The sequence below is a fragment of the Propithecus coquereli genome, unplaced genomic scaffold (assembly GCF_000956105.1).
Source record: "Propithecus coquereli isolate 6110/MARCELLA unplaced genomic scaffold, Pcoq_1.0 Scaffold19, whole genome shotgun sequence".
NCBI classification, from domain to species: domain Eukaryota; kingdom Metazoa; phylum Chordata; class Mammalia; order Primates; family Indriidae; genus Propithecus; species Propithecus coquereli.
Window position 1 is genome coordinate 8,757,679 of NW_012143856.1, and position 13,877 is coordinate 8,771,555.

General features: G+C 47.2%; 1 protein-coding gene across 1 annotated transcript in view; it reads right to left on the reverse strand.

Annotated features, from left to right (window-relative positions):
- MED12L (mediator complex subunit 12-like) overlaps positions 1–9,161 on the reverse strand; it is a 317,020-nt gene extending 307,859 nt beyond the window's left edge. Inside the window, exon 1 of the mRNA XM_012642930.1 lies at positions 8,942–9,161. Coding sequence (XP_012498384.1) covers positions 8,942–9,040 — 99 coding nt within the window. The 5' untranslated portion in view covers positions 9,041–9,161. The remainder of the gene's footprint in view (positions 1–8,941) is intronic.
- Between the last annotated feature and the right edge of the window lie 4,716 nt (positions 9,162–13,877).

The window sequence follows — 13,877 nt, forward strand, 5'->3', positions numbered from 1 at the left end:
ATGGGCAGTGGTCAGAATGTTCTGACTGCCTAGTGAACAAGATGCAGGTGTTCTTTGTCTCTTGCCCTATATTCCTCATCAAGACAGAGAGCAGGAGAGTTCTTAGAATGTGCACTCTCTGAAAAAGAAGGGGCTCGTGCTGTGATTATTCAAGGGTACCAAAATACAAATGGAAAATAATGACAACATTAGAAAGCCTTTGGCTATAAGAAATTGACGACTGGTCCAACAATGGCTTAAGCCATGTGGACGGCTATTGTTTACTTAACAAGAAGTCCAGAAAAGAGGTGGTCCCAAGGTCAGGTCAGCAGCTTAAAAATTTCACAAAGGCACTCAATTGACTCCTCTTGTCGGCTTTTCATCCATAGGCTTGTCGCCTCAAGGTCACAAGATGGTTGCCCCAGCTCCAGCTACCATGCTCTTTTATTCCTTTCTAAACACAGAAAACTAAGGAGACTTCAGGGCTTTAAGAGAGGGCATTCTCCTCCATGCCTCTACTTTTATCAGACAGGAAAAAACCCTTTTCCAGAAGTCATTTAGTAGACTTTTATTACATCTCTTTAGCCAGAACTAAGTTATATGCTTACTCCAAAATGAAAGGAGACTAGGAAAGTGAGGATCTGTCTTTTTTTTCTTTTTTTTGAGACAGGGTGTCACTATGTTGCCCAGGTTGGTCTCAAACTCTTGGGCTCTAGTGATCCTCCCACGTCAGCCTCCTGAGCAGCTGGGACTACAGGCATATACCACCCTGCCCAGCTAGAATCTGGCTTTTTTTAAAAGAAGTTTTTAGTGGGAAGCAGGCAAGGGGAAAGCAGGATAAGAATGACCATGAAGTAGCCAAGAAAGTGTCTGCCACATACAACTATATCCAATGGTGTGCTGGTAAATGTTGGAAGGAGGAAGGAAACCCTAATTTTTCCTTGGTATAAATACTCCCACTAAGGCCAATTTCAAGCTACCAACATGATATCAACCAGCTCACAAAATTCCTAAAATTTTAACAATCATCTGGTATAAGCCTGCTCCAGCACATCACTGAATTTATATGTTACGTTTGATAAAAATTTAAGTTTATAATGCTCTTCCATATTTAAAACACTCTTTATGATCAGGTATTACTCTCCTCTCCAGCTTACAGGTGAGAAAAATGACCAAACTGCCCAAAATCACGCAGCGTAAGTGGCAGAGCTGGAATGTTCACATAACGGTCCTAACCCCAACTCCAGCACACTTTGGGTGGCATCACATGTATTAATACATAAGTGCCTATATCTATACTCTACAAGATCCCTCTGCCTATGCATTACCTAAAGGGGCTCTAGGTTCACTCGGAACTAACAAAGACCCTGTAAACCTAATCAAAGTCATGTAATAACTACTCTTTACGTTATGTCCTCCAATGACAAAAATCATTAGGTGTTTATAGCTTGAAATACAGACTAATACAAAGAAAATTAAAATCATCCCTAATCCCATACCAGAAATGATAATAGTTTGCATGTGAGTGATCATCCTTCCAGATTATGTAGATAGATATTTTAAGTAGAAATCATGCTATTTTATAACTTACTGACATTTTTCCTTACTATATACAATTTCTAAGACATAGATAAAGAGAATAGTATCATGAACTCCCTTGTAACCACACTTAGTTTTAGAAATTACCTAAAGACTATTAAAAGTCCAAGTGTTGGGGATAAAAAAAAAAAAGTCCAACTGTTTCCACACTTCTCAGCGAGGAATGTACAGGAGGTAGATAGCTCCCCCTCTGCATTTCCCTTGGATTTCTTCCCTCCACCTGGCTTTCCCCACACAGATCCTAAGGTCAGCTTTTCTCCAAACTAAGTCAATCACCTCCTTTCTTCAATGCTCAGAGACTTGAGGTTTTAACACCTTTCATCAAGTTCACTCTTCTTGTGGATCCCTCTACCTTTTCCAATTCCTGCCTAGTCTTGAGACTGGGGCTCAGAACCTCATTAAAGTAAAGGAGAGCTTCAGAAGAAATACATCACACTCTTGGAGTTCCCAAGTTCCACTTACTCCATGCTTTTACTTCTGCTTTGTTTTGACACACTGGTGCGCACACGCATGTGCACATACCCGCAGGTGGCACTGCTAACTGGTTCAACTAACATCCTTGGACTTGGCTCATCCTCTCCTACCTAGTGCTCACCCAATACAGTTTGCCTTCCAGACCTCGCTTTGTGATCTTCCGACTTCCTAAAGGATCACATTTCATTTCCTCAGGTGCCAGCGTAAGGGAAACATCTAACAGGCTAAAGGACAGTAGCTGCACCCCTAATTAACAGCCCTATGAGTCCAAAGAGCCCAGTTGAGAACTTAGGCCCACAGTCAGATGAAATCTCACAGCTCCGACAAGCTCAAAGAATAGCTTCTGCTGGATACTGTGGAGCGCGCCTGTAGTTCCAGCTACTTTGGAGGCTGAGGCGGGAAGATCGCTTCAGCCCAGGAGTCCAGCCGGTGTAACATAGCAAAATGCTGTTTTGAAAAAAAAAAACAGCTTTGTGGGACAAAGCAAGACCTACTTGTTCCCGTAAGTCCCAGTTTAGCCAAGTGCATACAGGAGGGAGCCGTGGATACTTTATAACCAAGGCACAGACTTCCATCTACTCTGCTATAAACCACATAAACCATGTATGGCCGACAGAAAACAAGCCTATGCTGGGAACCATGGTTATTAGACTAGAATTTCAAGGGGAAAAGGAGCTAAACTCATCTGCACTATTTGGTACCGAAAGGTCTAATACTTTGAACAGAATCTAAAAGATTCTAAACACGTCAAATAGTAAAGGGGAGCCTGGTTTACAATGTTCTATACAGATAAGGAAAGCAAACTAAAGTGAAAGTTCTCAAGTTTAGTGTGTTTAGGAATCACCTAGAAAACTTGTTTAAAATGCAAATTTCTGAGCTTTCTTCCCAGAAATTGACTCAGCAGGGCTGAGGTGGAGGTGGGGCACTATAACGACATTGTTAACAAGCAAGCATCTTTGAAGATTCTGCCGGTGTTGGCAGACGCTGAAAAAAGAAAACCAGATGAGTTCCTCCTCCCTGGCCACAAAGTTTAGGTGGCAACACTGCTGTGAGCAGCTGGAAGCAGCAGGACCTCCCCCTAGTGCTTCCTACAGGATTCCTTTCACCTGAGGCAAGAGTTAAACGTAAATGTCCATCCGGCCCTGAACAATGGAATTCAGGGAGGACTATAGAAGGGCCCTGGGGCCAGCCAATTGGTCTCAGGTGGACAGCTTTCAGAATCAAATGTCCCCCAGCCTTTCAGGCTTTTGGTCCCCCAGGAAACTGGTCAACCAGTCCTCTCTTCCCAGGAAACTTTATCAACATTCTCCCTCTTATGAGAAACAAACTTTCACCTCCCCAGCTGTCTCTAAAACAGGCATTATGTGTGTTAAGAGTTTTAGATGCTAACAAAAAAACCAACAGATTTACCAAAATAAAACAAGCATTGGGACAGTTGAATGTTATAAATACTCACAACTGCTTATTAAGAGTTCTTTCTACATCTTATTAATTTCTTCATGAAGCATTCACTGAGCACCTAGTCTAATCCCAGGCACTAGGCGGTTCACAGCTGTGAACCCCAGGCATAAGCCCCTGCTCCCATGAGGCTTACATTCCAGTGTGGAAGAAAGGCCACACAGAGAAGAATAAGCAATAAAAACCACATTTCAGACAATGGCAAGCACTACAAAACATATTAGCAAAGGGTAGTGAACCGGCAAGGATGAGGGAAGATGGCCTACAAGGAAGGCTTCCCTTTCCGGGGAGTCTCTGAGCTAAAAACCAAATGACAGGAAATGTGACTGCAGGGGGTAAGAGGGAACAGGAACCTAGACACAAAGGCGCTGGGCCTGTTGGAAGAGAGGCAGCCAGTGATCCCATCGCACAGCCTGAAGGGAGAGTAAGTTTGAAGGGGCGACTCCAGGCCCAGTTATCAGAGGGCAGGGTCTTGTGGATGTTATTATAAGTACAAGGGGAGGGCCCAAAATTCTTTAACAAGGGATCAGCTAACAGTAGCTGACCTGCACTGAGTCCCAACTGTGTGACAAACACAATTCCAAGCACTCTGCATACATTAGCTTATTTTCTCTTCCCAGCAATCCCATGAAGTTGGAACAGATATGAATCTCATTCCACAGGTGAAGAAACTGAGTCAAACAGGCAGGAAGTGGGGGAGCCAGAACTCAAAGCCAGGCTGTCTGGCTGCAGGCCGTCACTGGAGAGGTGAGCAAGGGCCAGACTGATAAGGGAAAGAGTAGATTTTATTCCAATGGAAAGGCACTGGAGGGGGACTGAGACTTCCTGATCCATTTCCTTAGTTTAGAGATAAGAAAGGGCACAACTTCCGGGAAAAGTGCACCAAATCATGGCTGGGTTGGCTGTTAAACCAAACTACTGCAATTTCAGCCAAACAGAGGAGTCTAATCCACCCCTACGTGTGTCAAGCAGGATTCTCTAGGCCCGGCAGAATAGGATGCCACCTTCTATCTAGGTTGGGGTTTTTCAAGTGGGACCCAGGGCCAACAGCATCAGGTCACCTGGGATCTTGCCAGGAATGCAAATTCTGGGGCCCCACCTCAACCTATTGAATCTGAGATCCAACAATCTGTTTTTAGCAAGCCCTCCAGGTGACCCAAAGGTGCTCTGAAGCTGGAGAACCACTACTCTGGGTTACCCACATACAGACACCACCATCACCACCAACACTCCAGGTCATGCTGTACTTATCCTTGGGCAGTCCCTGCACTGCACATGAGGCCATTCTTCCCTCAGACCCTGCTGGTGGGGCTCTACAGCTCCTGATGCCTAGAAATCTCACTGCTGCCCCAATCCATTTTTCCAACTAGTTGGACTTCCTGAATATATTTACTATTCAATTGTTTTAGCCTCTTTTAACCCGTAGTAAAACTCCTCTTCCTTCCTACTTGTGGGTTTAATTTCACTTCCAGCCTTGTAGCCTCCAAGGCAAACACAAACAATACTTTCAACTTTAAGCTAGACTTTTCTCAACACACCTCAGTCACCAAATTTCCCTTTTATATTCATTCATCCCATTTTTATTCATACATTCCAACAAATATTTGTGCCCTCAATATTCTAGGAACCAACTGCACTAGCTGCCAGGTACTTCAGCCATGCCTAAAACAGATTTCATTCCTGATATACCAGAAAGGCCTGAGGAGGTTGTTGGACTGAGACCTGAATGATGAAGAGACAGGCCTGACAGCAGTTCATGACAGCAAATATTTGGGGGCCGAATCTATGGCAGATTCTATTCTAGGTGCTTTACATACATTATCCATGTAATCTTCCAACAGCCCTATAGGGTAAGTAGTAGTATTGTCCCCACTCTACAAGGAAGGAAACTGAGGCATGGGGAGAATAAGGAATATGTAAACAGGAGAGCCTGGATTCCAACCCAAGCAGACTGGCTTCAGTGCCTACCTTCCTAACCACAGGCTAAGGAGACAAGAGCAAGTAGAGTGCAGAGGGTGCAGCAGACAGGTGGGTAGGCAGATGGGTGTCCAGGCAGACAGATGAGCATATGCAAGAGCACTGGGGCAGAGAAAAGTCAGTCTGAAGTCCAAAAGGAAGCCTAGCACATTGGTGAAACTGGGGAGCAAAGGATGGATTGGAAATACATTTTGGAATTGAATCAAACAAGATGCACTCATGGATGTATGGATGGATGGGGTATAAGGGAGGGGGAAGAATCAAGGATGACTGTCAGTTTTCTGATTTCATGTTTTAAAGGCTTTAGAACAGTCTGTTTCCAGAGGGCAAAGAATTATAATAAAGTCCTCTGAGATGCTAATGTCCAGCAAGCTCTCAAATAAATATAATCAATCCATCAAGCAGTTAAAGCTTCCAGTTTTCCCCTCCCCTACTTCTCTGTGGGGGGTCTTCATTCAAGGGTTCCACCCAATTTGCAAGGTGGGAGCCATTTTCCAGACCTCTATTACCACTAGTTAACAATAAAAATTACATCAACAGTGATAAGAATAACTTTTACTAGGAGCAGGACTTTTCTCACACAAATGTTGGTTTGCATATTTTTTCTGAAGTACACAATCAAACTAATTTACAAATGAGAAGCTATGCAACTTGCCCAAGTCCACACAACTGCAAAGATCAGAAACCAGAATCCAAATCCAGGTCTGCCCACACTTCCTCCATTAAGTCAGCACTTCCCACTATGTGGAACACATACCTCTAATGGAACGCAACAATAGTTTAAAATTCACAGACGAACTTTTTAAAGTGTTAATAGTTATGGTCTTATTTTCATATGTATAATCTATATATGTGTGCATGTATGTCAAATAGATAAAAATAATATGTATACATCAGTTGAAATAAAATGTATATATACACATATACATTGCAATAAATCCACAACTTCACATGTATTACTGTCTAGGAAACAAAAAGTTTCTTAAAAGTTAGTTTAAAGAAAATATTAGAATACATAGGTGGTACGGGGATAGGGTAGAAATCTTTAGGGAGGTAGTACATAAATAACTAAAGCCTAGGAAATTCTGCTCACCAACCACCCAAGAACTGCCAAGCACCTGTTCCATGCTGTACCCAAATTTGGCTACAGCCACACATAACTGACTCTCTGCTCAAGAGAGATAAAACATTGGCTGTCTTGGGGGAAAGGGAGTAACATCAGAACAACATAATTTGACATACGGCCAGGTGTGGTGGCTCACGCCTGTAATCCTAACACTCTGGGAGGCCGAGGCGGGAGGATTGCTTGAGCTCAGGAGTTCGAGACCAGCCTGAGCAAGAGCGACACCCCTCTACTAAAAATAGAAAGAAATTGGCCAAACAATTAAAAATAGAAAAAATTAGCTGGGCAGGGTGGCACATGCCTGTAGTCCCAGCTATCCGGGAGGCTGAGGCAGGAGAATCATTTGAGCCCAGGAGTTTGAGGTTGCTGTGAGCTAGGCTGACACCATGGCGCTCTAGCCCAGGCAAGAGAGTGAGACTCTGTCTCCAAAAAAAATAATAATAATAATTTGACATAAATCATCCTCAACTCTGCATTGGTTTTGACATAAAACCAATTGGTTTGGTGGTCCACCTCCTCTGCTTATTCACCATATACCTTGGTCACATCAGTTAAGCTTTCCTGGGCCTCAGTTTCACTTTGTGAAAAGGAAGTTAGAAAAAGGTGCCTCTAAGGTCATTTTCTGTTTTAGAAATCTATAAAATGTTGTAAGACCCTGAAATCCAAAATTATTCTTTCCAGAATCACAGAGACCCCAATTCTGAAATGTGTACTGACCTGAGGAATAAGAGCTAAATAAGCCCAAGTGACACCCAAGCTGCCATCCCATGACCGAGGAGTGTCAATTATGCTGCCTTCTGAAGAGCTGTGGCAAGACATTAATTACAAAATGATAAAGATTATGTCCCTTGGTGAATGTCCCTGTCCCTACCAAAACTTTAAGAATTTCCTGCCAGTAATTTTTAAGTTATTAACTTTCTTTACACTTGATCCTTAGCATCTCTGTTATAGCCAGTCCTTAAGAGTTGACTTCATTCTGAGTTTGGGTAACAGGGTGGGGAAATGAGTGGGGAAGAACCTGCAAAATCCGAAACTCCTACCTTTCTATGAGTCTCTGATGGAAACCACCTGTAAAACCTTCCCAGCTTCAATCAATTACTCCACTGATGCTCAAACACATCTAGCGTGCTAAATCTCTAAGAGCAGTTGCTGCTCCTTATTCTTCAGACACTTTATTAGCAAAACAGTTTAGTCAGAACAAGTATTCTTACTGTATTAATGAAACAAACACATTTATCAAAATGAAAGTCTTAAAAGGATCTCTCCTTGCCTTAACAAAGCTCTTTTTGTGCTATCAGTAGGCCTATAAACTTTTAATAGAGGGTTTTTAGATTTCCAGAAAGGTAAGTTCTGATATGTGGTCAGCTAGTGTTTAGCTGAAGAAAACAGAGAATAGGTGGGCTGCAGCTGGCAAACTCAGAAAGCACAGCTGGGTAGCAGGTGATCTTAAAAAAAAAAAAAAAAGGCAAGTCCCTGGGCAAATTGTGTAGCCAAGGGTGATTATAACTGGAGAGTTGTTACATAATTACTTGTTAACTCCTGACAAACACATACACAGCTACAAAATGCCATGGTTACCCTGGCCATTGAAGCTAGTGTACCTGGTGCAAGAGTCAAGGTTTCTCCAATTAATTTCATTCAAAGAAATAAGCAATCTTGGGACCTATTCCCTCCCAAGACAACTTGCCTGCTTTTGCATATACAAAACAGCCTCCAGCAATTAAGCCAATTGCCTCTAGGGACGAAAATCAGTGTTTCTCTTTAATATTGATTTTTAAAGGGCAGAGAGGATACAGGGGTATATTCAGAGAGCTAAATATTTATCACCTTGATAAAAACGACTTCGATTCCAAACTGGATAATCTGAAGAGAAAAGCACCTCCCCCCCACCTCCGTCCCTGGCGAGCTGGCGCAAAACGCAAGACCTCAGTGTCGGATGCACTGCATGCATTCCAACATTTTTCAAAAAGTTTACGAGGATTTACCGAAGCGGCAAGGAGAAAAATAAAACAGGCAGAAGCAGGGGAGAGCGGGCAGGAGGATTTCAGCAGGGAAGAAGCCCATGAAGCGCCCGGCAACGCCGTGCAAGGCCCGGTAACGCGAAAGCGACCCGGCACTCGGAGAGCGAGCGCCCCAGTGGAGCGCTGGGACTGACAGCCGCTCGGTCTCCGCCGCCGGGTGGTCCCCCAGCCCCCAGCCCGGCACCCGCCTCCAATCCCCCTCCCCGACCCTTCCCCCGCAGCGCCTGCGATGCCTGCTGGGCCAACTTGGCCTCAGGTCAGCGCTGCAGAGCGTGGCCCCGGCTGCTGGGGAGGCCGCCGGCGCCCTTACCTCCTTCTGCTTGGGGTCCTGTGGGTAGACGTCGGGCGGCCCAAGCCGGGGGCGCTTCAGCGGTCTCTGCTCATAGCTGAGAAGCCCGAAGGCGGCCATGATCTCTCATGTTAACCGGCGAAATGAATGAGAGTTGGAGCTGGAGCAGCCGCCTCTGAGCACCAGGGAGCAGCACTTTGCAGACAGACTCCCTCTCTCCCCCTCCTCGCTCGCTGTGGCGCTGCAGGCAGGAATAAAGCAGGTTGGATGCTGCTGCTGCTGCCCGGCACGCAGACACGCACTGATGGGGGCAGCCTTCGGCGGGCACACGGCTGCGCTCGAGCCCCGGGACGCACCGCTCTGGTGGCGGCGGCAGAGGGGCTGGAGGTCTGCCAGGGTCCTCCGCGGCGCCTGCCTCCTGTCCCCCCCACCCTGTCCCCAGGGGGAGGAGCAGCTGATGGGAACGTGTGACTTTTTTCACCAATGGACCCAAACCCACCCCAGCTGGGGGCAGGATAGGGGTGGGGGAGGGGCAAGGGAGGAGAAAAAAACTTTTCTTGGCGCCTAGGCGGGTGGCTTCAGTGCTCGCCCAAGGCTAGGGTGGCCCTCCTCCCGGAGGAAGAGGCTGCGAAGCGGCCCGCCCCCGCCCCTCTTCCTCGGCAGGGACCCTTCCCCAGCCGCCACGCGCCCTGCAGACCCTGCCACCTGGGCACCGACCCGGCGGGTGCAGAGGGAGGGAGGCCTGGAGGGAATAGGAGACGCAGGGATGCGGACGGTGGAAAGCGACCGGTTCCTCCTAGACGCCCGCCAGGCTCTGGTGGCGCATCCGCGGCTCGGGTCCCCTCGGCGGCTCCAGGCAGGCGCCGAGGCGCGCTGCTGGCAGTCGCGGAGGCTGGAGGGGGCCGTGCTCACGGTGGCGCGGGGCCGACTTAACCCTTTGCAGCCCCTCCAGGGGCTGGGGAAGCGGGGTGAGAAGGGATGGCCGTGATCGCCGACGGGGGCAGCCAACCCGCGGGTGTCTCGGGCTCCTCCAGCCCGCCGCCCTTCCCCCGGCCACAGCTCCTCCATCCCCCAACCCCCAACAGTTTACCTGTTGGTCCCCGGCTATCGGGCAAGGGCCGGCGGCGGTGGGGTCACTCCGGCGGCCGCAGCCTCCATCATAGGGGTTGGGATGGGGGAACTGAATTTGATTTTATTAGCGATGTATCTGCTTCGCCCGGAGGAGCTCTGGGGACGCTGCGAAGTTTGCCACTTGTCTGGGGGCGGCGAGCGACGCCGGCTCGCAGCCGGCGTTCTCTCCCCCACGGCCCGGGAGCGCGAGCTCCGGAGTTGGCGGACGGCGGCGCGGCGGCCGCACTGAGCATGCCCAGCTCGGCGGCCGGACCGCGGAGGAGTTGGCTGCGAGCGCGGTGAGCGCGCTCCGATCCGCCTCTCCGGGTTTTCGCAGCCGCAGAGCGCGCAGCCCGCGGGCCCCGGCACCGAGGTTGGCCCAGGGGTGAACTTAGGCGAGGGAGGGAGCGCCCTCAGGAAGCCCCTCCAGGCTCCAGGCTGCCCACTTCGTCTCGACCTCCCCAGAGGTCGCTGTCCCGGTGGCCTGGGCCGGAAACCTTACCTGCGCCGGGCGCGCGGATGGGTGGGGGCGATCCTCCAGGGGAGCCCTTGGACATCCAGCCCGCCCTCGCTCCGGGCTCGCTTTGGGGCGTGGGCACCGAGATGCTGGGCCACCTGCCGGGAGCACTGCGAGACCAGAGCGACGGAGGCGGGATCCGCCTGTCCGGAGGGACCCGCGGGAGGCGCACCGGGAGAATGCGCCTGCACTTGGCCAAGAATGATGGCTGCCATTTCCCGAGCCTTCGCTTCTCGCCAGGATCTTGACAGTCAGAAGCTCTGGTCCTTACAACCACCTTGTAAGGTTTTACTGTACCCTTTTTATAGCTGGAGAAATTGAGTCAGCTCAGGGAGGTCCAGTGACTGGTTCAAAGCCATGAAGCTAGTCAGGATTTAAACCTACCACTGTCTGATGAACCTATTCTCCCCGTCCTTGGAGTTGGAAGGACTTGGTTTCTAACCTGCCCTTGCCTAATTGTGTCACGTTCCCCACTGCTTAAGGAATTTCTCCGACTCGCGGAGGTCATCTGTAACATGGTGCAGGCAGAATCTAACTGGAAGCCTTTGTACAGCGCCCGATACATAGTAGGTGCTCTGGAAACGGTTGAATCTGAGTATCTACTTACCTTTGCTGACTTAAAGCAAAGGGGAAGGAAGGAGGTAGATAAGGCGATGGCAATGCGGTAGAGGCTAGCTACTCACTCCTTACCCTGACCTCTGAGCACCTCCAAACCCAGCTAGAGGCCGAGTCAGATTTGTAATCTTGGGCTTCCTTAATCTGAACAAGTACTCCTAGAGAACAGTTAACTGCCGCCAGGAGGCATTCCCCACCTTGCCCCAGGGACTCTCTTCTGTTAATACCCTGGGTTTAACTTCGTGGCTGGACTTGCCTGTGATATAGGCATCTATCAAATCTACCTCTCTTGCTTAAGAGAAAGGGCAGTTTTTATTATATAACTTCATTAAGAAAATTGTTAAACATACCAAAAAGCTGATAAAACGTACTCATCTCCCAGCTGTGACAATGATCAAAGTTTCACTACTTTTGTTTATCTATCTCTTCCATCCCCAACCCACTGACACACACTAGTAAGGACAGTTTTTTTCATTGTTACAACTCAGATACACAGCATGAGACCCAACACACGATGAATATTCAAAAAAAATGTTGGCCTATGGGATGGATGCTAGGTGGGTGATGTGTGGATGGATTGATGACTGCATCATTAGTGGTACTTTGGGAATACCCTGTACTGCTACTCAGTCAAATACCCCTAGTCTGGGGGAGAAATGTAACCTAAATCTTCCCTTGGGGTACCCAGGCAAGCACATCCAACTGAAACACTTTGGAAGCACTTAAAATATTATCTACTCATAAGGATTTTTTATGTTAAAATCAAAATGTGTCAATATTGTGCCCCTGGTGTTTGGAAAAAAGGGTAAGGAATAGCCTCTCCTTGTTCTCCCTTCTTTACTCCCTGTCTTGAGACAGTCTGACATGAATTCTTTAACCCTCTCAACACACACACTCAACAAAGGGTAAGAACTTTAGTACCCTAAAAAGTTTCCCTTAAAATCATTATTTTACTACATGGACTTCCCAAGGGCATTAGCTCCCTCACCCTGGCATTTGGGACCTTCGCAATCCATTCCCACTTTCGAATTCAACTTTTTCTCCTTAACCCCTTGCCCCAGCTAGCTCTACTCCTTTCCAAATATGGAATTCCCAGGCCCTTCATCTTTTGATACTCACCTCCTGACAGTCCTTAGAGTCTGAACTCATGTATGAAAGGCCACTTCAAATTCCCCCAGTGAAAGGTGGTCCTTTGGCCCATAGCACTTAATTTTTATTCTCCTCTTTTAATACCTCATTATTCATTGGCATGCATTCAAATATGTCACACAGAATAGTCTTATTCCCCAGTCCCCACCTTACCTTCTTGCTTTCTTTCTTCCATTCCAGAATGAATCTTTAAACTGACTAAGGCCTGCTTAACATGATGGAATTAACCTATAAGCCACTGTGTTCTATGCTATGCTTGAATTTTTCGTACGGTGCTGATTAATATAGCAGATAGGCACATATTCTTGTCGAATAATGTAAGTCCCATTTGATACTAAGGGGCATCTTATCTTACCTAGTGACTCACGGGACCTGGGAAAAATTTGCATGGAACAGGAATTACTCAGAAGACCAGAGGTTCCCCAGACAGCTACTAGCCTAGAATGTCAGCCTAACATGAAGAGATGAGTTCAGGTTCCTAAGGAAGTTTTGTATAGCTATCCAGGGAAAAAGGTTGAAATACGGCTGGAAAAGGATGATTTATAAACCCTTTTAATATATGGGGCTATATCCTCCAAGTATAAAGCTAACTCTTCACTGCAGTTTTTGTGGGTTGACAGATGTTTAAAAGTTGACCCCTTGGGTCACATCCAAGGGTTCCTCAGAGATCCTTTAGCACCAGGAACCTCCTTAACTGTTTATGTTCCCTCTGCAAGCCCTGGTTCTTGGTGTTCTACAAGGAGTCCCTCACAGTTAGTATCCATTTTGCACTTTTGGGCAAAGTCCCTTTAATGTAGATAGCTCATGGTGGCTGAGCACAATGTGGTTCATGTCTGTAATCACAGCACTTTGAGAGGCTAAGGCAGAAGGATGACTTGAGCCCAGGAGTTCAAGACTGCAGTGAGCTATGATCGGGCCACTGCACTCAAGCTTGGGTAAAAAGTGAGACTGTCTCAAAAAACAAAACCAAAAAGACAGCTCATTGCTGGCTTTCTCTCCCTACATTTGGTCTGCCGGAAATACACAGATGTCCTTTGCCTGTACATACTCTAGTGCAGGTATTTCCTAACCAGCCGTCTCTCCTTGTCCACCATGGATATACTCTGCAAGCCACAGTTCTCCACCTTGCAAGTTCTCCAGTCTGAATCAGAGAACAGTCCCTTAGGTTCACAAAAATTGCAAAGGACAAATGTACAGTTCAGTGGTCCCCTCAAAGTTCTTTTCAGGAGGCTTAGGGTGAGGAATAAAATTTCTTTGGCAAGAGACAGAGATACAGTCATATTTGCAGCAGAGCAGATTTTAAAAATGAGAGTGGAGAATGGCTAGGAGCAGAGGCAGGGTGTTAACCCATCAGAAGCTGTGGTCCTACTTTTCCTATTTTACACGTTAGCAGGTAGGGCTCCAGAGGCAAAGCTGCCAGCCCAAGCCCATTGAGTTAGCAAATGACAAAGCCAGAATTCAAACCTAGATCTCTCTGACTCCTAATCCTGTGCTCATTATTGTTGTCAGTGTGCTACATGTATTAATTATCATTTACATAACACATATAAAAGTGAACCTCAGAAG